At 39.0% G+C, this 26,914-nt stretch overlaps 2 protein-coding genes across 5 annotated transcripts; one reads left to right on the forward strand and one right to left on the reverse strand.

The window, feature by feature from the left end:
* Positions 1–608: 608 nt before the first annotated feature.
* LOC149316283 (thioredoxin domain-containing protein 12-like) lies at positions 609–14,013 on the reverse strand. 2 transcript variants are annotated; one of them, XM_089515132.1, is made up of 8 exons: positions 13,744–14,013; positions 10,388–10,448; positions 8,227–8,279; positions 6,302–6,375; positions 5,422–5,491; positions 5,111–5,194; positions 1,747–1,785; positions 609–872 (listed from the first exon to the last, which is right to left on the reverse strand). In XM_089515132.1, the coding sequence occupies exons 1-8, from the start codon at positions 13,922–13,924 to the stop codon at positions 862–864; spliced, it is 573 nt and encodes a 190-aa protein (XP_089371258.1). In that variant the 5' UTR covers positions 13,925–14,013; the 3' UTR covers positions 609–861. The 2 variants fall into 2 exon arrangements, with proteins under 2 accessions (XP_089371258.1, XP_089371257.1); XM_089515131.1 differs by having other exon boundaries at positions 609–1,785.
* Positions 13,957–26,234, forward strand: BTF3L4 (basic transcription factor 3 like 4). Of its 3 annotated transcripts, none has more exons than XM_089515134.1 (6): positions 13,957–14,045; positions 18,112–18,175; positions 18,887–19,000; positions 22,609–22,810; positions 23,599–23,658; positions 25,765–26,234. In XM_089515134.1, exons 2-6 carry the CDS (start codon positions 18,122–18,124, stop codon positions 25,809–25,811), a joined length of 477 nt encoding a protein of 158 aa, XP_089371260.1. In that variant the 5' UTR covers positions 13,957–14,045; positions 18,112–18,121; the 3' UTR covers positions 25,812–26,234. The 3 variants fall into 3 exon arrangements, with proteins under 3 accessions (XP_089371260.1, XP_089371259.1, XP_089371261.1); XM_089515133.1 differs by lacking the exon at positions 13,957–14,045 and adding an exon at positions 14,624–14,705; XM_089515135.1 differs by lacking the exon at positions 13,957–14,045 and adding an exon at positions 15,688–15,718.
* The last annotated feature ends 680 nt before the right edge of the window (positions 26,235–26,914 follow it).

Raw genomic sequence — 26,914 nt, forward strand, 5'->3', positions numbered from 1 at the left:
GAAACACCAGATTTAACTAGTACAAAGTGTTGTTTTTCTGAATGAAGAAAGTATGACAATTGGTGGTGGATAAGGAAGGCTGGTTTCAAGTAAGGTCTTGAAGGTGCAATCACCACTTCATTCATGGAATTTACAGGAATTTAGACATTATTGTTTGCTGTTAGATTTCACTTGACCTCTATAATTTTCTTACCCTGGGAAAGACAAAATAGCTGTACAATGCCCTTTGACTGATAATGTAGGAATAGTCTCTCTGGAAGCACTGTGGCTAGTAAATACTGTATCTCTTCTCCTCTTACATGTAAGAAGTCTGGTGCTCTTATAAAAGACTCATTACTCAATTGTTACTTAGTGTAAATCATGAATGCTATTACTAGGAGGCTACACTGTTAAACCTGTTTTCAATTTTAAATTACTGAAAAATAGGGGGGTTAAAAGTTGAGAAAATTAGCATTTTTAACAGCCATGGGATGTAATGGCATGAAAAATTCTATATATATTAAGTTGTATAAAACATTCATATGGGGTGGGGAGGGGAGACATTTGAGCAATAGAGAACGTTTGCATTAAGACATCAGATCCTAAAAAGAGGAACAGGTATATTCATCTTCTCTCAAATTGAACTGAAAAATTAAAAATCAATTTTATTGTTACCTTGATACAAAAATACAGTACAATATGATGAAACAAGGCATCCACCAATAACATTCAGCAAATGAGAGATTTTCCACACAAAATACTTCAGTATGTTTGCTCTTTCATCAATAAGACTTGAAGAAGACAAAATGCACTAATGGAAAAGCTGTATTTCTGTCTAATTGCAACCAAAAAAGAAGAAAATTGTTCTGTATTCAACATTTTTCATGCTGTTCCTTGAACAAATAGGAAAGTAAGACTACTTAGTATGCAGGGTAGAGTTATCAGTTCAGTATAATTGTTTTGCTGAGGCCTAAGCACATAGTGCTAAACTAGAGTTAGGACACCTGATAGCTTCCATAAGTTTCAAACTACAACTTTCATCAAACATGTCCAACAGGATCCATTGTTAGGGATGATAGGGTTGCACTGGAAGACAGTTGGAGTATGCAGGGTTGCCTATCTCTGATGTAGTCCATATTGAAAAGTAAAAACAAGATCATTGATCGGAATCTTATATATCATCATTGTGGATAATAGAAGAAATGATTGTATAAGACTAACATTATAAAGTAGATACCAGCCTTTTCTTAACATACAAAAAGGCCTAGGAAGAGTTAGGCCTCAACTACCACTGCAATGTTGATTTGCTGTGTGGTTAATGTTCAAGCACTAATTAGTTAATTTATTTTTAAAGCATTATTTCTCTTATAAATATGCATTTTAATGTAAACAAGAGGACATAATGGTTCATTTGATTCCACTGCGTGAAAATCAGACAGTATTTAACCTAAGAAATCGTCAGTAGGAAAAAGTGGTTTTTTTCAGTGCAGCTACAATTCCTTATCTGGAAAAAAATAGAGAAGAACAGAGCTACGAAAAGTTACTTTTAATACCACAAATCCCAGAAAGTGCCAACAAAAGTGCCAACAAGTGTGGGCAGTATTTATGGTAGCTAAGGAACTCTGAGAATCATAATTTTAAAAGGTAACTTTTCTGAATTCTGGGGAGGATAACAGTTTTATCTTATTTTGGATACTGAGCCTATATAAAACAGATCTTGGATGCATTACAATTCATCTCCAAGATGTTTTTTCTTGAAAGCATCACCTGTCAGCTTCTCTTGGGCTTCTTTCATACCCTGGATGACTGCAAAAGCAAAGAAAAAACATAAGAGACATTTGAATCAGTTCAGATTACATGATTGACAGAACAGCAGCCGCATGACTAGCTTTCATGAATTACTGAGGAAAATCCACATACAAGAAAATTTGTTATATGTGTAAACACAGGTTTTCTCCATTGCTTTTATCCTTTTTTCTTCCTATTTCTTAAATTAATCTCTTCCTGATTCCCACTCCTGCCCTTCATAGCCACTGAGTAAAGAACATTAATAAATGTATGAGAATTTGTGGTCCATACCAAGTGAACACAAATAGCAAATGAGTTTTATGAGGAAGTGACAGGAGAAGCAACATGTTTGTCGGTTTTCAGATTGAGGATACTGGGCTTAAAACTGTTTGAGTTCTGTTTCTCAGTTTCATTCTCTCCTCCTTAGCTGCTATTATGTGTTCAGAAGCTAATAGATGGACTTCTGATGCTTGAATGAATCCCTGAACTCACTGTTGATAGAGTCAACTACCAAATGGCTTGGAAAGTAGACTGCTAGCCTCACAGAGCTTATTAGAACAGCCTTTTTCAACCTTTTCTGTTTGTTTGTTACCTTGGAGGAATTCTTAAAAGAACTTCCAGGTCTCATAGAACCCTATATAAAATTATTGTATCCACAGCTAAAAAAAATAGTAGTTTTTCCCCAGTCAAAATCTCACAGAACTAGCAACTTCTTACAACATTCTGTGGCTGCAGGTCACTTTGGCTGAGAAACCCTGGTTTAGAATAAGGATGGGTCAAGCATGGGCCTCCAGGTGATTCTGGCTTTCAGCTCTCATAAGCACCTGCTAGCACAGCTAATAGTAAGTGATGATGGGAATTGCTATCCAACAACATCTGGAGAAACACAACTGCCATCCCTCACCTAGATTTAGCAAACAGGGAGTTTTCTGTGAGAGATCATTGGGGGGTCCCAGGACATAAAAGCAAGTTTGAGGAATCACTCATTTTGGGGAACATAAATGCCATCGGCCTGAAAAGGAAAAGCCCTCTCCTCCCTCCTTCCAACTGTCATCTTCTGGCCTGAGAGGGAGTGAAAGGACAGGCCCAAGGACATCGGGCCCGGCCTTGATTAAGAAAAAGAGCCCTCCCTCCAGTCCATCTGCCTTGGTCCAGGCCTCAGAGGGAGAGAAGAATGCTGGACCTGATTCCCCCCCTCACCATTCCCTTCTCCATTTGTGTCGTGTCTTTTTAGATTGTAAGCCTGAGGACAGGGAACCATCTATTATCCCCTCTGTTGTAAGCTGCCCGGATTCCCAGTGACTGGGCGGCATATAAATAAATCCTATTATTATTATTATTATTATTATTATTATTATCTACTGTTAATTCAAAACTAGCTACATAAACATCAGCATTATTAGAAGTAGTCTGTAGAGAGATCATGTAGCACCTTTGAGAGTAACTAAAGAAAGAAGTTGGCAGCATGAGCTTTCGTAGACTTCACCCTGCTTCCTCAGATGCATTCAGTCTCATTAGAAGTACATAGTAGAACTGCAAAGTTGTCACCTATGAATACAGCTTTATCTGCCTGATCCAGAAATTCTTTGTACAAGATTAATGAAATCAGAATCCTGTTGCTGCACTATGCTAGCTGCTGCAAACTTCAGGGTTTTGCAGTGGTAACAAGGGAAAGCAAACAAAAAAAATCTGCTGGCCCTGAATATCCTATTTCTTCCAATTCCTTACTTCCTTCGCAACCATTGTGACATTAGCTTTTCTCCTTCTGCTGCCTTCATCTACACTGGCATAGTTACACTGGCATAGTGCACCAACAGGATTTTGGTCATAGGTATCCTTCCCAGATATTTTATGTGCCCCCCCTGGGCTCCTCCCAGTCAGCATTTGACCAAACACACACACACACACACACACACACACACACACACACACACACACACACAGATTAACCAAAAAAATAGAACTGTCACTCCTGGAAGATTTCTGAAAAAGTGATTTTCCTTTAAAACAATGCATGGACTTCCCATACCTTGCTCCCCTTTCTCCCCAAAAGGGGATTTGGACGACCAGAAATAGACCTCTAGCCACTTCTGGTTTTGTCATGGGGGGCTAGTGCCCCCAATTTTCAGCCTCCAGATTGCCAGTTTGCCCACCCAGCATTAGATCTGGAGTATGACGAATACATATGAAGTCACTTTTGTCTCATGTTTAGAAGATAAAAAAAAGATGCCTGAATCTGAAATATCAAACAACTGTGCTGGGGCCATAGTTCTTAATTTTTGTACTTTATATCCCACTAATCAGTCTTTTAGAAAACTTGGGTCCCACCATGGCAGAAACCAAAAAACACCATTTTCCAAGAAGAACATAAATACATTTATCAACATTTTGTTATTATATTTAGTCTTCATAGTAAGTTTTAAGGACACAAAAATGTATTGTTGGGAGTAATAATAATTGTAGCACTAGCTAAAAATTGTCATGAAACCCCAGAATCCCATCTACATGACTTCTGTATTCTGTCATGGTACACTGGTTGATAACCACTGTATTAGGCACTGCATCATATCTTAAGGGGGCAGCTCAGAATAGCTGAATCTGTAGTATATTCACCAAAGAATCTATTTGTAAGGCATGTTCCTTAAGTGAGAAAGGGGTCAGCCTTTACTTCTTTTGCAAGCATGAAGCAGAGTACTGTATATAACAAAACTGATAGGGAACCCAGAACCATTGTAAAGCCACTTTGATAGCCTTGGCTGAAGAGCGGGGTATACATAAATTATTATTATTATTATTATTATTATTATTATTATTATTATTAAATATTCTAGACTTTTCCTTATGCTCATTTCTGGCTGCTTCCTCTAATGCCTCAGTGAATATCCTATTGGAGACTCTCCTGGTGTTTCCCAGGAGCAGCTTTTGGGGAGAAGAGGAACAAAAGTTCTTGTATGTACCAAGAACCAATGGACAAAAAACCCTTTGATTTCTATGTATCATACAAAGAGCCTTCCAGAGATAATACTCTCCATACATGTTAAGATGCTTTCCAGGAGGCCACAGACAATGTACTCCAACACATCTGGGACACCTGGCTGAAGAGAGCTGATACAAAAGCTGATACAGATACATCAATATTTTGATGGTTTTGTTTTTATAATACTGATTTTCCAGTAATGGAGCATCAAGGTTCTGCCTCCATGTTCTTCTCTGTTCTTGTTTATGTGCCAGTCTAGTATTGCACTAACAAATTAGACATCTTTAGTGAAAAACAAATTGCTACAAAACTGTCATGGCCAAGGCTATCTGAGCAAAAGCTTATTTAAATGTAATTTACACATACCTTGGTCAGCATTGGTATAAAAATACTTGTAGCTGGGATTTCCTCTTTCATTTATGATCTCTGGATGGACTTTTCCACTAGGATCTAGTAAACAGAGAATAGTTAAAACGTTTATGGAGCCAGTTGCATCATCCGGCTAATTCAGCAAAACCAGGAGGAGAGGAATTCAACCTTCTAAAGCAAGTTTTTCAGTGGCGTGAAGAGCTACAGAAAGAAGGAGAGTGATGGGGAAATCCAATTTTCCTAGTGGGACTTTGGTTAAATAAAATGTGGTTAAAAGTTATGAACAATTATACTTATGCCTCACACACCCATGAAAAGGATTCTGGGAATATAACCACCATCAGGGCTAAAAGCTTCATCCTTGGGTTCCTCTTCATCCTGCAAAAGAAAGAAAGTAAAACAACGCTGGTAATACAGTACTTCCAAAATAAGAATATGGCTGCATCTCCACTGCAGAGATAATGCAGCTTGACACCACTTCAACTGCCATGGCTCAATGCTATGGAATCATGGGATTTGTAGTTTGTTGTGGCACTAGAACTCTGACAGAGAAGATTAAACCCCAGAATTCCATAGCACTGAGCCATGATAGTTAAAGCAGTGTCAAACTGCATTATTTCTGTAGTTCAGATGCAGCCTATCTCAATTTACTGTCAAAAGGGAAGCAAAAATACACCATGTAGGAAGCCAAAGGTTCAATCCCTAGCATGTCCAGGTGGGGCTATGAGAAACTTCTAAATGAAACTCTAGAAATGTATTCCACTGGGTATACACAATATTAATTTGGATAGAAAGAGTAATAGTAACTTTGTGTTTCTAAAATGATCTTGAGTTGATCATGATCATAGTTACAGCAATTACAAAACAAACTGAAAAATTGCAACACTGCTTGTACTTTTCAAAAATATTTTTATGGAGACAGTAGAGTATAATTTAAAAATTTTAGGACTATAATAGTCCATCCCATTTTTTAATAGTTTGTAGTGCAAAACAACAAATGAAAGGTGCCCCCAGCAGAGGCATTCTGTTTTAGAGTTATATTTTCCATACCTACATATGGATATTTATGCTTGCTGAGAGGATATTAAACTGCAACTGATCTGAGTTAAAGAGCTTTCAGGAAAGCTTACAAGGTGATTGGAGTAGGAATTCTCAAATTCTGAATCATAGTGGCTAACTGAAACTCACCTCAAGATTCACCATTACAAAGTTATGGGCAAGCTCTGAGATTTCCTTTGATTCTGCAAACTTTGGTTTTAAAGCTAAGGAAGTATAAAAAATGAAAATTAAATCAGGCAACAATAAACAAGTGCCAAGCACACTTATTAAACACTTAGATACAGGCTAAATTAGATCCCACAGAAATCAATGTGAGAAGCTATGATTAAGTACTGTTAGTAATGATTTCAACAGGAATTTCATCTACAGTCATGTGAGCATTTTCCTAGTGTAATCACACCAACAGCTGTAGGGGTAACTTGCGACTAGGAGTAAATTGTAAATGCAGTGAGTTTTGTCAGGATCAAATTCATATTTTTTATATGCATTGCTTCTAAAGCACAGCGTTTTTTCTAACCATGATGATTGCAAGCCTAGATGCACTTGCCTGAAAGTCTGACTGAACCCAGATGCTTTTTTCTAAGTAGACATTTATAAGAATGTCATTTATAGGGATGTACTGTCAGTCAGTCCCATGAAATTACATGGCCACAGTTTAGTAAAAAAAAACCCACCTTGGTCCATGTATTTCAGTGAGATAATTTTAGCTGATCAAAATCTGCCCAGTTTGTAATTGAAATACCTCTTCTCTCTCATTACTTTTCACAAACAAGTTCTTATTTATATTTTATGTTAAAAACAAGTTAAATAAAACAGACATTGGTCTGTTACAGACTGCCAAAATAAAGCTGCTTCGGGTCTCTTTGGAGGCATGCTGTTTAAATGATGCATGCATCCTAAGAATCCGGAAGCTGCACCAAAGTTGCACTCCAGTGCTTAGGAATGGAGTGAGGCTTTGGCGCGACCTCCGGACTCTTAGGACCCATGCATCATTTAAATAGCATACCTCCAAAGAGACCCAAAGCAGCTTTATTTTGGCAGTCTGTAACAGGCCATTATATAAATAAAAATGTCAAACTTGTCTGACAGTTTCTTCTGGCTTTATATGAAACAAAGTCAAAATAATTTTTTAATTAAAAGTATATAATTGAAATTAATTTCACTTTCCTATTGGTGCCCAAAGTGAGTTTATTAGGGCCCATTCCCACTTACTGGAAAATCTGTTTCCTGAACCAATTCCTGAAACTGGTTCTGAAAAAATGTAGTTTCCACTATGTTTGTGCTGGTTTCAGGAATCGGTTCAGGAATTGGCAAGTGGCAGGGGGCAGCTTGATGGCCCATCCCGTCTCTGGCCTCTCCTGGCCCCAAAATCCCTGGCCCAGCCTCCTTACTGGCTTCTTTGGCTGCTGACTGGGTTCGCTGTGCCTTTTTAAAATTTTTCCATGGCCGGGGAGGCCACAGAGCAGCCAGGAAGAAGGTCACAGGGCTTCCAGCTTCTCTGTGACCTCCTTCCAGTCTCCCTGGCCACAGGACATTTAAAAAAAGATGCAGGGAACTTGGTCAGCGGCCAAAGAAGCTGGTAAGGAGGCCAAGCTGGGGATTTGGGTGCCAGGAGAGGCCAGACATGGACCAGGCTGCCAGTGGGAACCAGGGCGGATTCGAATCTGATTTCAATCTACCTGGTTCCCACTTTGGCTGAATCGATTTATTTCTAAATAAATCGATTCAGCCCAATAAACACCCCATCTTACCTGCATCTTTTGGTTAAATGGGCAAAAAGCATGGCCCCCCTTTCTGAATCAATTTCTGAAATCAGATTCAGTGGGAACCATGCCCATTTAACCTGGCTCATGATCCTGATTTAAATGTAGTGGGAACAAGGCCTTAGTGTGGCATGCAACTGTTTTATTGATGGTAACTATTTTGTGTCTATAATAATATGGTTTTATGAGCTTATATATTAATGTTTTAGACTAACTATAAAATTGTATCTTTTACAGATGCCTATCAACTTAAAGTTGTTGAAGTGGTATGAAAAATGATTCATTTCTTACCCTTGCAAGCACCACACCAGGATTTGTGAATGATTATCATGAGAGGCAACCCACTAAAAAAACAGAAAAAGAGAGAGCATCATTTAAACACACAATTATGATATATGAACACATTTACAGCTGCAATGCTAAACATGTGAACTATGGGCAATGCACACTGAAAATTATGGAGACACATTTGCACAAGCAAATCTATTTGTAGCAAGCACTATCATCTTGTTCTATGTTTTTGATTTTATTGTTCTTTCTTTTGTATGTTGTTACCCGCCTCGATCCAATTCAAGGAGAGGCAGGATATAAATAAATATTATTATTATCATCATCACAACAGTAATTTTAGACTGCTTATAAAGAAATCTTTATCCCAGTTCATATCTAACCTTATGTCACCGTACTGAAGATAAGATGTTGTTCCATAAGTCAAAACCATCTAGACGACCACAGTTTAGGAACCACTGCTCTTGGTTCCATTGCCAAACCACTTACTTAACGAGTGTGCCAGTGGTGCACTTGTTATGCCGGAGGGAAGCCATGTGGTTAGGTGGCTGCGGCTTTCCTTTGGTGGAGAAACGGGTGCCAGCAGGGCGCCGTTTTTCAGCAGTCTGTACTGTGCCTATGCTTCAATTAATGCAAGCGAAAATTCACTTTCTTAGCTGCAGCATCACACTGCTGGTTCATATAATTCATTAACTCATCATGAGTTCATACATCTGACTCACTTGCACAGATCTATTCTCAGCAAAAGAGATTGAAATCTAGAAGTAACATCCTACTTCATGCATAAGCATAGCCCCCATTTCAATTTTTCTAGCAGCTGAAAAATCTTGTTCTTTATTGTCAAATACTGTATAATTATCAGAATAACATTCTGGCAGACCAACATGGCATAGTGGTTTGAGTGTTGGACTATGATTTTGGAGACCAGGGCTTGATTCCCAGTTTGGCTATGAAACACACTGGGTGACCTTGGAGGTCTTTAAGAAGAGGCTGCATGGCCATCTGTCGGGGATGCTTTGATTGTGATTTCCTGCATGGCAGGGGGTTGGACTGGATGGCCCTTCTGGTCTCTTCCAACTCTATGATTCTAAGTCACGTGCTCTCAGCCTCAGGGAAAGAAGGCAATGGCAAACCTCCTCTGAACAACTCTTGCCAAGAAAACTTCATGATAGGTTTGCCTTAGGGTCTCCATAAACTGGAAATGACATGAAGGCGCATAACAGCAACAGACCAACAATCATGAAAACTTTTCTGAATCAAAGTACATATTACTGTTTCAAAAGCAGGCTGTTTGGATGTGCTTCATTAGAAAGGAATACCATTACTGTAATTGCAAAACACCCACACACAAAACACAAGTAGATATGTTTGGAATTGGACTCACATTACGAGCTTCTCATGCTCTGAAGAAATTACAAGTCTTTTTCTAAAAGATTAGGGACTGAATTCTCATTAAGGGCTCTTTCTACACCCCATCTTTAGGTTACGCCAAGCAAAGTTATTAAGGAATTAGGGGCTTAGTCCTATATAGAGGTATGTGTGCCAACTGCCAAAGTACATTGGGCATTTTGTTGTTGTTGCATGCCTTCAAGTTGTTTCCAACTTGAAGTTAAAGCAAACTTGCCATGGAGTTTTCTTGGCAAGATTCTTCAGATGGGGTTTGCTATTGTCATCTTCTGGGGCTGTGAGAATGTGACTTGTCCAAGGTCACCCAGTGTGTTTCATGGCTGAGCTGGGAATTGAACTCTGGTCTCCAGAGCCAAAGTCCAATGCTCAAACCACTACGCCATGCTGGCTCCCTTAGGCCTTATTCCCCATAAGATTAGACAGAGAGTTCTGTTGAATTTGCTGTGGAGCAAGGAACTGGGTTATATCAGTCTTAATTGCCCCCATCAGAAGAACAAAAGCAGTACCCAAGGCTCACAGTGTAGAATAGTTTTACCTTCTTACATCAGAAAGTTATACATATAGTCCCCCCACCCTGAATATAAAATAAATTCAAGATGCTGGTTCACAGTAAGACGAGCATTATGAGTTTTTGCATTTCTGTCTTACTAAGGTATTGCTACCACACGAATCTAACACCTGTTTAAGGTCACAGCATTACTGAACAATATACATAAGATGAATCTGTGTAAAAATACAACTTTATTGTATGACATACCTGGCAGCTGCCTCCTTTTTCCCATCTTCTAATGTCCTCCAATGAATATGATCTCCAAAACCTTGGTAGGAAAAAGGGATATACATTGCATAATGTAAAGCAATCACAGCAGGTAAAACTGTTTAGCATATTTGATCACAGCAAAGGAAAGTACTTCAAATGTAATACAGTAATATTCCTTAGAATATCTTCTGAATACATGAAGTCTAGTGAAGTTATTCTGGTTTGAGAAATGTCACCATAATTTGTGTTTTATCCATGCCTTCAGAATTACACCACTGAAATTCCAGGGCAAAACCTCTATCTGAAAGCTGCTCTGCAAGTACATTTGCTATTGTTGTTATGCACCTTAAGTTTATGGTTTATTCCATTTTATGGCAACCGTATCATAAGGTTTCCTTCGGGAGATTTATTCTGAAGTTTGTCATTGCCTTTCTCATAGTCTCAGAGCAAGCACATAATTGCACTGTTTTAAGCATCAGGTGAAAAGCTATTTACAAAAAGCTTTAATAACTTGCATCTAATTAAAAACAGCTTGACAAAATGTCGATTCAATCTACAGCTGTTGTAAGGAATACAGATTCTATGCTGGACATAATTGAAATAGGAACTGGAAATAAGCCCACCAATACTATTCCTTCTACAAAACTATGATGTGATCATACTTGGAATACTGTATACAATTCTGGTCACTGCATCTGAAAAAAACTTTGCTCCAAATATTGTAACCTTTCTTCACAGGGAAATTGCCCCAGGTCCTTGTTCATTTTGGTTATCCTTTTACACATCACTTGTAGAAAAGGGCAACCTAGAATGTGGAGCAACTTCCCTATGAAGAAAGTTTATAATCTTTGGGACAATGTTTAACTTAGAAAAAGACATGGCAGAGGTATATAAGAATAGGCAATAATGTGGATAAAGTAAAAGAGAGAACCCAAATATTAGGAGATTCTGAAATATTTCTTCACACAGCAGATTGTCAGAGCAGTGTGCCTCTGAATACCAGTTGCTGGAATTTGCAAGTGGCTGTATGGCAGTGCAATTGTACTAACATCCTCATGGTAGGATTCCCATATTGAATTAAAGGGCCACTATGTGAAGACTGCTAATTAGACTAGCTTTTGGCCTGCACTACCAGGACTACCCTAGTTTTATGAAATGACTCCATTTGAATTCAGCTGGACTTGTTCTGAAGTTAGGGTTGCAGACTAAATCTACTTCATGTGATCCTTAACTGTCCTTACAACACAAATTGAGTCAGCTGTATCAAGTTCTTTCCTCCACTGGGGGAACCCTCTTAAGAGGTAACACATGGGGAAACCTAAATTAGGTCCCAGAGTGTTCATGCAGTGAACAATCAAGAGTTAACCTGATTCACTTGTTTATTACTATCACAATCACTCTTGGGGTGGTAGTGATGGTATTATTATTATTGTTAAGTAAAAAAGTTACAAACATCTATATATTCCTATTTAACTGCAGAATAAGTCAAATTGTACCAAGAACAGAACATTCCAAGTACATATGAACACGGTTATACAGTACCACCTTTTCTTTATAGTTGCCAGCATAATATAGTGGTTTGAACTACAACTCTGGAGAACAGGGTTTGAATCCCTGCTTGACCATGGAAACCCACTAGGTGACCCTGCCTGGGCAAGTCACATTCTCTCAGCCTCTGAGGATGGCAAGGGCAAACCCCCTCTGAAGAAACCTGACAAGAAAATCTCGTAGTCCCCATCCTTTTAATCTCTATCCAATTTAACTTACTACCTTTAATTCATTAGCTGTTGTATGGGTACGCGAGTGTATACTTTCTGTGAATGTTGTAATCCCTTTAATTGTATCAATACATTCTAACTTGCAAAAAGAAAAGAAAAGAAAAGTAGTAAGCTTCACCCAGTTTGGTGGTGTATTTCCTATGCATCTAACGCAAAGAATTATATGGGGGCAAGCAGAGATAAGAACTGAAACAAGCCAAAAAGCAAAATGCTAGAAAGAGGCAGGTCAAAGTTTAATGGAGGAGACAGGATGAAGTTTTCCAGAGGGAGCTCAAACATTTACTTTATTACCTTTAAGGGGTATCATACACAATGGTCTTTAAACACTAGAAGATTGTTCTTTATTGATACATATTGTAACTAGAAATAAAAAGCAATTAATATTTTTGCAGGGGGTTGTAAAAGCTTTTCTGTGGTCATGTCCTACATTTGGTGGTGCCTTGTCCTCCTTTGTAGTTATGACATCTGGTCACCCTGCATATATATAAAACGTGTGTGTGTATATGAAAACCTTTATATAAATAAATAAAGGTTCATATTTGCAGGATGACTAGATCTCCTAACTACAAAGGAGGACAAGGCACCACCAAATGTAGGACATGACCAAAGAAAAGCTAAAAACTTCACCACACTCATATAACAGTAAATGGAAACCCATGCCTCCTTAGTGTGTAGTTTTAACTCTGCTTTAACTTATGTTTTCATATTAATAATGTTTAATATTTTTAAAAAAAACTTTTGTAAATTAATGTTTTTACTTCTGCAATTATTGTAACCCAACTTGAATCCCATTGTGGGAGAAAGGCGGGATACAAATCCTTGAAATGAAAGGATTAATACACACAAACACACACAGAGGAAGCATGGATTCCCATTTCTATGAGGGTGGCGAGGTTTGTATTCAGCTTTTATTTGGTCATGTCCTACATTTTATATATATATAGAGAGAGAGTATACATTTTATATGAAGTATACGTTTCATATGAAGTGTTTTTATATATATATATATACACACACACAAACATGGAGTATACCTTTTATATGAAGCATTATACTGTGTGTGTGTGTGTGTGTATATACACACACACACATATATAGTATACATTTCATACATTTTATATGTGTATATATATATATTAAGTATACTTTTCATATGAAGTAGAATACATTTTGTATGAAGTATTTATATATACACATATATATGAAGTATACATTTCATATGATTTTATATAGTACACATTTCATATTAAAGTATACACTTTATGTGAAGTATTATATATATAAATATATATGAAGTATAATTTCATATGAAGCATTATATATATATATATATATATACACACATACATACACACACACACTTCATATGAAGTACATATATATATATGAAGTATACATTTCATTTGGAGTGTATATATATACTGTGTGTGTGTGTGTGTGTATATATATATATATATATATATATATATGAAAGTATGAGAACCTTGTATTCCTATCTGCAAGGACTATCAAGGGAGGGAGGGAGGGAGGGAGGTAGAGAAGAAGCCTGAGGGAACCCAAGCCCACCGGGCTGACCTTTGTCAAGGGCTCCTCCTCCTCCGGCGGAGACCTGGGTCTGGCAGAGGGAGGCGAGGAAGAAGAGGGCGGCCAGAGGGACCTTCATGGCGCCAGAAGACGAGGGAGCTGGAGGATGATCAGCCTCTCCTCTCCATTTAAAAGCAGGCAGGAAGTGATGCTCTTCTGTGGGAGGCGCCATGGATTCAGGTCCGGGGCAAACTGTGAGGGGATTGGAGGGAAGAGGAAGGAGAAGGAGGCCATTCTCACGTTACTTAGATGAGAGAACCATCTCGCGTGTCTGCCTTCCTTCCGACTTGCAGGTATTGTATGCAGTCAATTTCCGCACTGGAGAGATAACCCGGTTTGGCACCGCTCTAACTGCCCCGGCTCAGTGCTAGGGAATCCTGTAGTGTTTGTGAGGCGTTTAGCCTTCTCTGTCAGGGAGAGCGCTGGTGCCACAATGAACTACAGTTCCCAGGGTTCCTTAGCACTGAGCCAGTTTCAAACTGGACTATTTCTGCAGTGTGTGCTTTGGACCAGAGTCCAGCGCTCAAGCCATTACTCCAGCCAGACTGGCTCTTCTTCTACCTAACCTACAATTCCACAACCTACAAAAAAAACTACGACTCCCAGCATACACCGCTCCCTCAGAAGTAGGCGAGGCTTTAGGGTCCCCAAACTGCGCTCTTTAAAATTTGGACTTCAGCTCCCAGAATCCCAGTCTATTGGCCAACATGGCTGAGGCTTCTGGGAGCCGTAGTCCAAAAAAATCTCTCAAACGGCACAGTTTGTGGGGAGACTCATGCAGATGAGTCTGCGTTTCCGTCCAATCGGGGGAGAGGGGCGGAGCCAAAATCATGTGATCCGAGACCTTTTAAAAAACCCTCGGGCCCCCTTCCTTCCCTCCCTCCCTCCCTCCCCCGGAGCCGCCATTTTGTTCTTGCCGCGTGTGTTGCCTGCGGAGGGTTCGACGGACTGAGGTGAAAACTTCCTGTCTGAATGCCTTCCATCAACCCCCTTCCTTCCCTGCCGCTGCTCCTGCGCCCCTGATGGGACCCCGAAGGCCCAAGGGGCCGGCCCCCTCTCCTCAATCCCCACCCCCCCCAGGACGGTGGCCCAGGAGCCAAGGGAGGAGAGCGGGCCTGCCTGGCCAGCGAGCGAGCCCAGGAAGGGCCTCGCCCTGGGATCCCCATCGACAGGCTTGCCTTCCTGGAGGAAAGCTCCAGGCTATTATTACTACTGTATTATCATTGTACTACTGTTGCCCTTGACAGGGGCTGCTGCTGCTGCTGTTGTTGTTGTTGTTAATATACCCCTGTAGGCCCAGATGATGAGACTGAGGCTGTGGTACTTCAGACACACCATGAGAAGTCACGACTCATTGGAAAAAACAATAATGCTAGGAAAGGTGGAGGGAAACAGAAAGAGAGGAAGGCGGCATGCGAGATGGATGGACTCTTATTGAAGAGATCCTGAGTATGAGTTTCAGGAGTTGGGCAGAGCACTGCAGGACAGAGGGCTCTTGTTAGTATTTGTACCCTGCTTCCCACCCCCAAAATAGGGTTTCAAAGTGGCTTACAGTCTAGAAACACACTGTTTGTTTGTTTGTTTCATTTGTATGCTGCCTTTCTTCCCAGAGGGGCCCAAGGCGGCTCACAGATAAAATTAAACACATTTTAAAATCTGAGTAACATTAAAAACAATTAAACTCATCTACACACAGTATAAAACCACATGAAAATGTAACTCCCGTGGGTGGCTTTTCCCTCTGAAGTGCCAGCGAGGGCTATTTCTTTTAACAAACAGGAACCCAGGCCTTGGTTGCCCCCCTTTTCCCATTCCCTTGTTGTTGCTGTGTGCTTCCAGGTCATAAATCCTAGGGTTGGAAGAGAGACCTCAAGGGCCAGTCTAGTCCAACCCACTTTTGCCATGCAGGAATGCTTGTCGGTTATGGCGACCCTAAGGCGACTGCGTCATGGGTTTTCTTGGCAAGGTGTGTTCAGAAGGTGTTTGTCGTTGCCATCTTTGAGGCTGTGAGAGTGTGGCTTGCCTAGGGTCACCCAGTGGGTTTCCGTGGCTGAGCAGGGATTCGAAGCCTGGTCTCTCAGAGCCTGCGTCCAACCCTCAGATGACTGCACCACTCTGGCCTCTTCCCAGTTGTTATTTATGTGCCTCCGGGTCAATTATGGAGACCCTAAGTCAAATCTGTCATGGGGTTTCTTGATACGTTTCTTGAAGGTCGTTTCTGACTCATGGCGACCCTAAGGCAAACCTATTTCTTGTCAGGTTTCTTCAGAGGAGGGGTGTCATGGCCATCTTTAAGCTGAGAGAGAGTGACTTGCTTAAGGCCACCCAGTGGGTTTCCATGGCTGAGCTGGGATTCAAACCCTGGTCTCCCCCAGACCACACCACTCTTGCCCGTTTTTATCCATACAGGTGGATCATATTGTTGACTGGTTTCTCTTTCATTCCTTTAAGATTGAATTTGAGGGAGCTTCCCGAAAACCTCTTAATGCTTCATAAAGGGCCTTGTTTCCTCAAAAATGTCCCCCCCTTCTAGAAACTAGAAGACTAGAGCCTAGTCTCTAGGAGTTGATAATACATAGTCTTTTTGCCCACTGTGTATGTACCATAAAGTTTCCTTACATTCATTTCCATAAGATTTTGGAGAGTTTGTTTTTTTCCTTTCCCCCAAGCATGCATAGGTTCCATTACATTAGCATTAGCATGTTGTAAGATAGTTGTTCTCGCTCTGTGTCTTCAAGTTGTTTCCGACTTATGGTGACCCTAAGGTTTCCAGTCAAGTTTCTTGCGGGTGTGTGTGTGTATGTATGTGTTGCCATTGCCAGCTGAAGCTGAGAGAGTGATTTTTTTCAAGGTCACACGGTGAGTTTACATGGCTGACCCGAGATTCAAATCCTGGTTTCCATAGTCCTAGTCCAACACTCAAAGCACTACGCTGGCTTTCATTGTAAGGCAGGCACTTATGTTACACAGATTTTTACTTCTGCAGTACCATACCTGTTTGTTTTGGGCAGCAAGGGTGCTGAAGTTGTAGTAAACCTTTCTTCAGGGTCCTTGGTAGCAGTAGCCAGACTTCTCAGACATTTGAAACAAGGGTGTGGGAAAGAGCTTTCCTCCATTGAACTTGGTTCCCCTGTGTCCCAGTTCTCCTTGTAAACTTTCTTCTAGAAATGACCTTACTTACTCGTTCCATGCCCTTCTGAAGATGCGCCAAGCATTCTATCGGTCAAGGTTGAAATAAATACCATTTTTATTATGTCTTTGTCTCCTTTCTAATCTGAACTTTTTGGAATTGTGTATTTGTCAAGTCATTGATAAAGAAATTGTGATTTCTTGTTTCTGAGAACATTCCCCCCTCCCTTTTTTCAACTCATCAGAGCAGTTGCATGTTGGGTGCTTTGTTTTGTTTATTACCACATGTGAAATCAGGTTTCACTCTCATTTTTCACTTAGATTTATATATATATATATATATATATATATATATATAAACTCAAATTCCAGTTCACAAAGATTAAGATGATTAATTAAGAATTCCTTTACATCTTCACAGGTGGTTAATGTCTTGTAGAGAATTAGATGACATAACCAATTTTTAACTTTGCTGAAATGGGTATGGTAAGATATAGAATAGAACTCTGAAAAAAATTAAAAACAAACAGATCTCATCTGTACACTAGTGTGAACAAACCTCAGATCAAATACAGTGTGATGATTTAATCGTTATTTGACTGGTGTAGCTCTGTTGGACTTTACCCCAGTTTCTAGATACACTTGGATCTGTAGGATTTTATGCTATGCAGTTAGAGGCAGGTGTTAATTCTGGATAGATTCATTTACTATATGACAAAGTAAACAGGTTGAGGGGGGCAAAGGTGTTTTTGGTCTAGATACTGAATTAGTTCACTGTGAGTGGAGGGGAGATTTAGTCTGCAACTCCTAGATCATACATATGCCTGTACTTTTTCCTGTCTTAGTGATGCTGCTCCTTCCTGTGGTGAAAAGCACATGCTTTACTTAAAAACAGTACTGTGCATGCAAAAGTAGTTAGCATTAGAGAGAGAAACATAGCAGTGGTGGGACAGGAAAGGACTGTTCCTTTCCTGAAGATAGTCCAATCTTGGGGAGTCAGAAGAGGAATTAAGTCGATCAGCCACCTTCCTCCAATCTTCAAGAGAAGCTGGTTTCAAGAATGGGAATAATAGAACTATACTATTGAGCTTGCTTATATTTAGATTGTATTAGAATACTGTACATACATTTGGTTTTAACAAATGGTGAATTGGCTTTAACAGATGGTGAGCTGTTTTAAAAATTAAATCTAGGCATGTTGTAAACCTAGCCAGTTTCCTTACTTTTCAGATAAAACAAGATGAATCAAGAAAAATTGGCGAAACTTCAGGCTCAGGTCCGAATAGGTGGAAAGGTATGAATAATAAATATAGAAGTACTGTATTTTTATTAATTATTGTATGTATGTATGAAAGATATAGACAATAAGCATATATACATATATCAATATTTTGTATATTCTTAAGGTGTTATTGAGCACTTTTTCAGGCTGCTTCCCATTCTAATACACACTTGCTGTGTTAGGGAGGTAGTGGTGGCAGTGTTACTTCAAAAGAAGATAGTTGCATGTTCTGTTATGGAGCTGTCCTATGCCTATGTCTGCTAAAAGATCCCTTCCATTCCAAGTCAGAGAATTGTATGGTTAAATAACTAATATAGTACGTCTTGTGATGCCCAAGTGTACTGACAACTTGTTTCTAAGGCTGTTTGCTGATCCCTTTTTGGCTCATCTGCTAAGGAAAAGGCAACACAAGTTGTTTGTACCTTTGAAACTGGAAGGCCATTAAAGACTGAGAAACAGCATCAACATGTTATCATGTACCCTCATGTTGTCTCCTTTCTCTGCCATGGAATGGTATGATGGTGTCAAATGGAATGATACCACCATTTCTTCATCTGTGTTCTGATACATCAACAAGCATCTTTCGAAATAGGCTCTTGCCTATAAATTCCCATGTTGAAGTATAATGCTTAAGGTGTTATAGGATTCCTTGATACCTGGATGTAATAGATATGTTTTTCTTCATCTAAGACCAACATGTGTTTTCTTTACTGTGTCTCTTAGGGTACAGCTCGTAGAAAGAAGAAGGTAGTACACAGAACAGCCACAGCTGATGATAAAAAACTTCAGAGTTCACTGAAAAAATTGGCAGTAAATAATATTGCTGGTATTGAAGAGGTACTCCAGTATAAATATCTTCTGTCTTAAATGCTTGGTTCTTTCTGTAACCCCAGAAATCATGTGACATTATTCATTTTAGGTTAACATAGAAGAGAGATGGTTAAGGGGCCTGTAGAGCATGTGAATCGGGGGAAGGCAGATTGTTTATCCATACTGTAAACCATTTTTTCTGGTCCATGTCAACCTTACCCATTTTTTAAAAAAGGTATGATTTACTTGTGATGACTTCACTTGTGAAAAAGAACATTATTGTATGTAGTGTAGTTTCTTCTACAAATTTAATCAAGAGATGGAGCAGATAGCTAGCTAGGAGCAGCCTCTGGCCCCGATCAGCCCAGGACCATGCTGACTGCATGGCCCACTCGCAGAGTGGTCTGCCTCTGCGGTCCCAAACAAGTCGCGAAAGGAACTTTTTTTGCCACTCTATTCCAGCGGCTTCAGGCAAAGCATCGGGCTGCTTTGAGGGCACGCATCATCTGCATGCAATGCCCCCAAAGCAGCTGTAAGCCATTACTTCTAGCCCTGTTTCTGTTTTGGTTTTATTTTCCAAGTCTCTTGAATGATTAAGGACATGCATTTCATAACCCATGTTTCTGCATTTATTATAGAGCTTAAACACCCATTAAAACATTTTGTGTGGCAAAACAAATGTCCAGATCATGGAGGACTTTACAGTGCTTTCAGAAGGATGAACAAATGTAACAGCACTAGCTAATGAGGCATAATATGTGAGCTTGGATCTCAATAAACCACTGAAAGCTAAAGACATGTACTGTTTGCTTCCAAATCAAACTGGAAGACCTTAAAAACAAAAACATTCACATTTGGCTGCTTAGGTCCTAGAAGCTGAAGTGTAGGGAACATTTTAACTCTCATTATAAACTGGTTATATGAAATCTGCTCCGGACTCAAACTCACAAGTGCTGATATAGCCTGTGTTTACTAAACACAGCATCCTCACATTTGGAATTTGCAATGGTTATGGTGGTTTGCTTCATTACATACTAACATAAACTTAAGTTGTGAGAGCATTAAATGATCCCCACCAAACCAAGTACAGCAGTTCATGGATGTTTGTTCTACCAAGATGTTTGGTCCAGTATGCTCAAAGCGAGATGAGATTTGTGCCCTTTTCTTTGGTCTACTAGTCCATCTCTAATGGCCTCTTTCTGTCAAGCACTGATACCAACAGTAGAAGAATTGTTAGCTCTACTGATGAAGCCAGATAAAATTGATAAGAGGAGGAGGATGGTTGGGAAACAAAGAGTTCAGACTAGAGATGTAAAGGCCCAAATAGGGTTTTTTTCTAATTTTTCCATGAGCCTTCACATCTTAATTTAATTCTGTTTTAATATACTATTTTTGAATGTTTTTAACTGTGGTGTTTTTTAGTGTTGTAAGCCACCTTGGGAGAAGGGCAGGATATAAATAATAATAATAATAACAATAATAATAATAATAAATAATAATAATTATTATTATTCACATTTCTAGTTCAGACATGATATCAATCATGATACTTTGTTACAACAGTAAATCAGCTTTACTGTTGTTCCCATGCTCCAGCCTTTATTTTTCTCCAACCTTTATGTATAATGGGAAGAAGATAGAAGCTTCCTGCTTTAGTCAGAGAAAAAGACAATTTGCTACATTTTCTGTGGTTTGTCATCATGGTATCTTGTGCAATGGTTTGTCGTCAAGACAAATATCTGCTCCAACCATGCATTTCTATCAAACAGTATCAAACTATTTTGGCATCTTGACTTGATAGCAAACTGGCTTGTCAGAAATTAGAAGCAGGAGCTTCGAATTTTCTCCCTACTTGAGAGGAGAGGAGGATCTGTACAAGTTTGAAGTTCACTACTAATTGTTCTGTTAAGAAGAGACCATATTTCTAAACTGAGAGGCCATCTTTTATTATTATTATTCTTTCCTGGAAAACAAGGATTCAGTTGTAAGTCATTTCTGGACTCTGAACTTAAGCATTGCTAGAAACTGTTTCCTTTTAAATTAAGGGCTTATTCTAAGTAGTTTTACATCCTCTTTTTAAAATTCATTTATGGGAAAGTAACTGATGTTTGAGTGGTTTGAGTGTTGGACTATGATTCTGGAAACCAGGATTTGATCCCCCAGTCAGCCATGAAATCCACTGGGTGACCATGGGCAAGTCACATGCTGGCAGCCTCAAGGGAAGGCAGTGGCAAACCTTGGGACAAATCTTGTCAAGAAAACCCTATGATAGGTTCACCATAAGTCAGAAGCAACTTGGAGGCACACAACAACAACCCCTTATCTGAAATACTTGGGACTAGAACATGTTCTGGATTTCATATTTTGTGCATGAAACAAAGTTTGGGTATATTGAACCATCAGAAAGCAAAGGTGCCACCATCTCAGCCACCTATATGGACAATTTAGGATTTTGGAGTATTTTGGATTTCTGGATAAGAAATACTCAACATGCGATAGTGCTTAAAGAACAACATCGATAGATACAGAGACAACAGAAATACAACATTTAAACAAATTTAAAATCAGTTTTAAGATGTATTCCTTTAAGAGCATACTTTCAGAATTGTAGTAAAGTAAATACAGTGTTACCTCGGGATACGAAATACCCAGGTTACGAAATTTTCGGGATACGAAAAAATCCCATAGGGAATTATTGTTCCGGGTTACGAATGTTTTTTCGGGTTACGAAAAAACTTTTGGTGCTTTTTTCGGCTTTTTCGCACGGAATCGCGGCTTTTCCCCATTAGCGCCTATGGCAATTCGGCTTACGAAGGCTTTTCGGGTTACGAAAGCGGCTGCGGAACGAATTACTTTCGTAACCCGAGGCACCACTGTACTGAGAAATTATCTGCTAACTTCCCTACCCCTTTTACAAAACTATTAATTTCTAGTTTTGTTTTAATTTTTCACAATAAGATGAAATATAAAGGTCTCTGTACCTGTTTCTCTCATTATATAATGAGAGAGCTGTGTACTTTCTTCTTGCAGTTTAGCTACAATTAATGATAACTGATATAAAATCATCTGAAGTGGATGCACCAGTTATGTTTTAAATTTAATTCTCAGTGTTGTAGAAAATCTAATGCTCCCAATTTACAAGTGTCTGTATTTTATTACCATCCTTGCCGGTTTGAAAAAGGCTGTCAAGGCAGATCTTTTCTGACAGGCCTTGCCTGAATGACTCAGTCATCCCCACTGATATGGACTATCCTAATGACTACCCCATGATATCCTGTTCTTGTTGTGATTTTAATGATTTTAACTGTATTTTACTATAGTTATGGTTATGTTAATTTGTTTTAAGGAGGGACGGGATAGGGTTAGGGTATTATGTTTTTTACTGATGTAAGCCACCTCTTTCTTTTTGAAGAGGTGGGATACAAATACATTTTATTATTATTGTATGCATTTTAAAATATAGTACTGTACATAAATCTCTTCCATTTCCAAGTTGGACTTATTGTACAGCTATTTAAAGCAAGTTATATTATAGATGCTTCTTTTTACAAAGTAAAAAAATAACATTTTTTCTTCCTTCATGATACTTACTTTTGTAAGATGTATTGATATTAATATATCTATTTTTAAAACAGGTGAATATGATAAAAGATGATGGAACAGTTATCCATTTCAACAATCCCAAGGTCCAGGCTTCTCTGTCTGCAAACACTTTTGCAATTACTGGTCATGCTGAAGCCAAACCTATCACAGAAATGCTCCCTGGCATCTTAAGCCAGCTGGGTGCTGACAGCTTAACAAGTCTCAGAAAGTTAGCTGAACAATTCCCAAGGCAAGGTAGGTATCTTGAAATATGTGGGGTTCCCCCCCCCCCCTTAACACAAAGTGTCTTAGGTCCCATACAGACAGGCCAAAATAAAGCTGCTTCAGGTCACTTTGGAGGTATGCTGTGTCCTAAGAATATGGAAACTGCGCCAAAGCTACGTTCCAGTCCTAAGGACTGGAGTGTGGCTTTGGTATGGCTCCCGGACTCTTAGGACGCATGCATCATTTAAACAGCATACCTCCAAAGTGACTTGAAGTAGCTTTATTTTGGCCTGTCTGTACAGGCCCTTAGTCAGGGGAAAAAACCTTCCTGCTAAGACAATGTCCTAGGATTTATGCTTTACAACTTTTTCTTGTACAAACATAATTTCTCTAAACTACTCTGCAATTTCTATAGTACAACTAATTATGATCGAATGCATGTATACTCAAAAAATAACTACCACTGCCTTTCATGAACTTCACTTCTATGTAATTGTGCATATGATTGTAGCATTTAATTCAAACTGTTAATAATATATTTAATTTGTTCCAAAATTTTACAAAAGCCATGTGAATCGATAAACTATAATTTTGGAGTACCATAAATTTAATATTTCAGTGGACATAGAAGATAAATCCTCAACTGTTTTAACATGTGAAGAGTTTTATAATTGCCTGATTGGAGTTCTGCAGTGCAGTTCTGTGCATGTCTATTTGCCTCCATGAAATAAGTAAAATACCTAGAAGTCAGTCTTACTGAGTTCCTCCCAGGCACCTTTTCCTTATGCATGGTGTAATTACTACATTTTATTTTCTAGTGTTGGATAGCAAAGTACCAAAATCAGAAGATATTGATGAAGAAGATGATGATGTTCCCGGTAGGATTTGTTTGCTTAATCTAAAATTAATTTAATTTAAAAGTAATACAGATTTTAATTAATTTTCACCTTACTAAATTCCATGACAATGATGTCTTTAATTAGAGAGGCCACTCTCAGGATTGAGCATAGATATTGAAAGGCAGATGCTTCATAAAAGATCTCGGTGCACATATCTGCCTTGTGTCCATAAGGGAACTACATGTTGTGATCAGTGCTTATATTTAGCAGCTTGCCATGCAAATTACAGAGGCTCATTCTACAGTTGTTTGATAGAAAACCATGCCAGTGGTAATATTCTAGAGAGAACTGTCTGCAGAAAGAGTGAAAAACAGAATTTTCCTATGAATGCTTTGTTTTCAGGTCATATTAAGCTTATGTTTTTAGTTTAAAAAGTAGATTCTGAGTCAAATTTACAGAGTAGACTAACCTTGTAAGAACAAACAGGACCAGAAAACTGGATAACTAAATTAATCAGTAGTTGGAGAACTACTTACCTTTGTATCTGGATTGGATAATCTTTTTTTTAAAACAGTCTTTTAGAAATTGTATATGAACTCCACTCCTTAAAGATGACCATGCACCCAATAGTCTTGTAGATCTTTGCATCTTGAATGTGAAAGTGTGAAGAAAGCTTTATAACTGTATTCATCTAAACATGGTTAGAAAGCCCTCTTCATACTTTCATATTCCAGGCAGTAAGGATTCTAATGCTGCTAAACACATGGGAACATTTAAACATACATTTATACATTCATACATTCAGGCAAGCCCCTGAATAGGACTCAATGTTTTATAAGATACATAATTAATTACTGATCAAGTTTGAACCATTTAGTAACTGCCATACCACCCTGAATATCCTGGATTTTGGAAGCTGAGCAGTGTCAGGCCTAGCTAGTATTTAGATGGGAGATCACTAGAGAATATCAGGCATCTTCAGGTAGGGCTAGGAAAGAACACTGCCTTCAAATGTGAAGACTTGCTGGCAGTCAAAAGTTGACAGTGCTTGGTTAGATGGTCCAGTAGTCTGACTTGATATAAGCCAAAATCCCTTTGTACAAGAGATATGTACAAATGGAGCTAAGTTATTTTGCAAAATAACGTTCGAAGATTGTAGCTGATTACTGGTAGATAATTGAAAAATTAATATTGACAAGTTACAAATTGTACTTGCTGGCTGTTAGGCCGAGGTCTATTTTCTATAAACTGTACTTATGTTTATGCTGACGTGATCAAGGCTCTAATGCCTGGCATGATTCCATTGGTGTAAACCCCACTGAACACAGAGGAATTTATTTCCTAGTAAACAAGGATAGCAAGGCATTGTAAATCATAAGTCAAAGGGCTCCCATGCTGCTTAATAGTAGACACAGAGACTAACAAGGTAGTTGTTCCAGAACTAAACTGGTGCATTTGTGAATTAGGGAACGAACAGACGGCCCGTAAAGGACAGCTTCAGGGCATCATCGGTGCTCAGCATTTACACACCACATGTCACGATGATGCCTTGAAGCTGCTCGAAAGCCAGACAGCCACCAACACTCCAGGAGCATGGCGTTTACATGCCACTGGAGCGTCTTGAAGCCGGCTTCCATATGCAGTGGGACACAAAAAGCCAGCTTGTTGCTGGCCAAAAAAGGAGCGGATCTTACTCCTTTTCCGGCTGACTTCAAGGCAGATTGGGGCCACAGCGTGTGTTCACCGTGGCCCCAGTCCATCTTCAGTGGGAGCATTTCTTAGTTAGCTCACAGTTAAAATGCTAGGCAGTAATGGACAAAAGAGGGCTTTTTCTAATTGCTTGAAATATTACAAATCTCTTTCCAGCAGCAGAATTGAGCAGACTGTAGGAGAAACACTTCCTCTCTACAACCACTCGTGCACCAGCTTGTACTGGAAGACTAGGAAATCTAATGAAGCCAGTTCTTGAGTGGTGCAGAGCACAGCAAGGGGCAGAAAAGGGCGGGGGGAGTCCTGTCAAACTGATGGTTGAATGCCACCATGGTAGTATTTTTAGTCTTGTATTGAAATTATATGTCTAATGAAAACATTTTTCTTTGACACTGCAATTTACTGTTCCTCTGTTATGTATTTTTGTTTTTACAGATCTTGTAGAAAACTTCGATGAAGCATCAAAAAATGAAGCTAATTAATTCATTAATAGTTCTGGAAGTTGACATGGACTAGATTTAAGAAATCAGCTGTGTGGTTCCAAAGTTTTACAGAAACAATGAACATTACCCGTTCACTAGTTCAGTAATATAAAATATTTTGTATTTTAATTATGCTGCTTGTTCAGCATTTCCTTTCAGTCGATTTTTGCATTTTGCACTTACTCCCAGGATCTACCTTTTCAGTTAAAAAGAAGAAATAAGACATTTTCAGTGCAGATTAAGGAGTGTGTGCCTGTGTGTGGATGTGTGGATGTCGTTTTATGTAACAGTTGAGAGGGAAATGGAGAACAGATATGTTTGACTCCCTTCTCCTTATAAAGTAGAAATAAAACAAGTCTTTAATTTGGTTACAGTAACTTTTCTTATTGCAACCAAGCAGTCTCATTAAACAGTGAAAAGTGAGTCTTACCTGTCCACATTTCATGTATTCCCAGTGCAGCTCATTAAGTAGCATTTGGGTTTAAAATAGTAAAAAGTCTTTATTGGCCATTTTTCATGAAGTCCAGATACTACTCACTAATTAGCATTTTGTTTTAATTTTCTGTGTTAACTATTGTGTTTGCAAATGTATTTCTCTTCCATATTGATGGTGTATCTGTGTAGTTTCCCATCAGCTAACTTTTGATTTTGAAGTGTACCAAAGACAGGATATTAACATGCATGTTTGTTTCAACATCTCTCTTTAAAAAAAACCACTTCAGAGCTTTTCCCTCTACAAAGCTCTTCTTCCTTCAGTTTAATACTTAACTTGCATTCACATGTTATGGGATAATCTACTTGCCTTGGATAAAAGCATTATTCTTTAAAGTGCTACCTGTCTCATACGAGGAGGTGCCAACCCTGCATCTGTGGCCTGCACTCTGTAAAGAGGCCAAATTATATGCTTGTTCAGGGTAGCTGGGAGAAGCCCACAGTATCTGTGATTGTGATAAAGGTTAGAGGTTATATTCTGCTCAGTGATGAATCCAATGCTTTGTGGTTTCTCCTTGGTACAATTATCTGTCTTTCAGTTAGATCCCTCTTTCAAAGTGCTGAGTGCTGTTCAACCCTTTTCATCTTGGCTAAGCAGTGCTCATCGTGAC

The sequence above is a fragment of the Sceloporus occidentalis genome, unplaced genomic scaffold (genome assembly GCF_023333645.1).
Source record: "Sceloporus occidentalis isolate IW3139 unplaced genomic scaffold, rSceOcc1.0.p SCAF_3, whole genome shotgun sequence".
In the NCBI taxonomy this organism is placed as follows: Eukaryota; Metazoa; Chordata; class Lepidosauria; order Squamata; family Phrynosomatidae; genus Sceloporus; species Sceloporus occidentalis.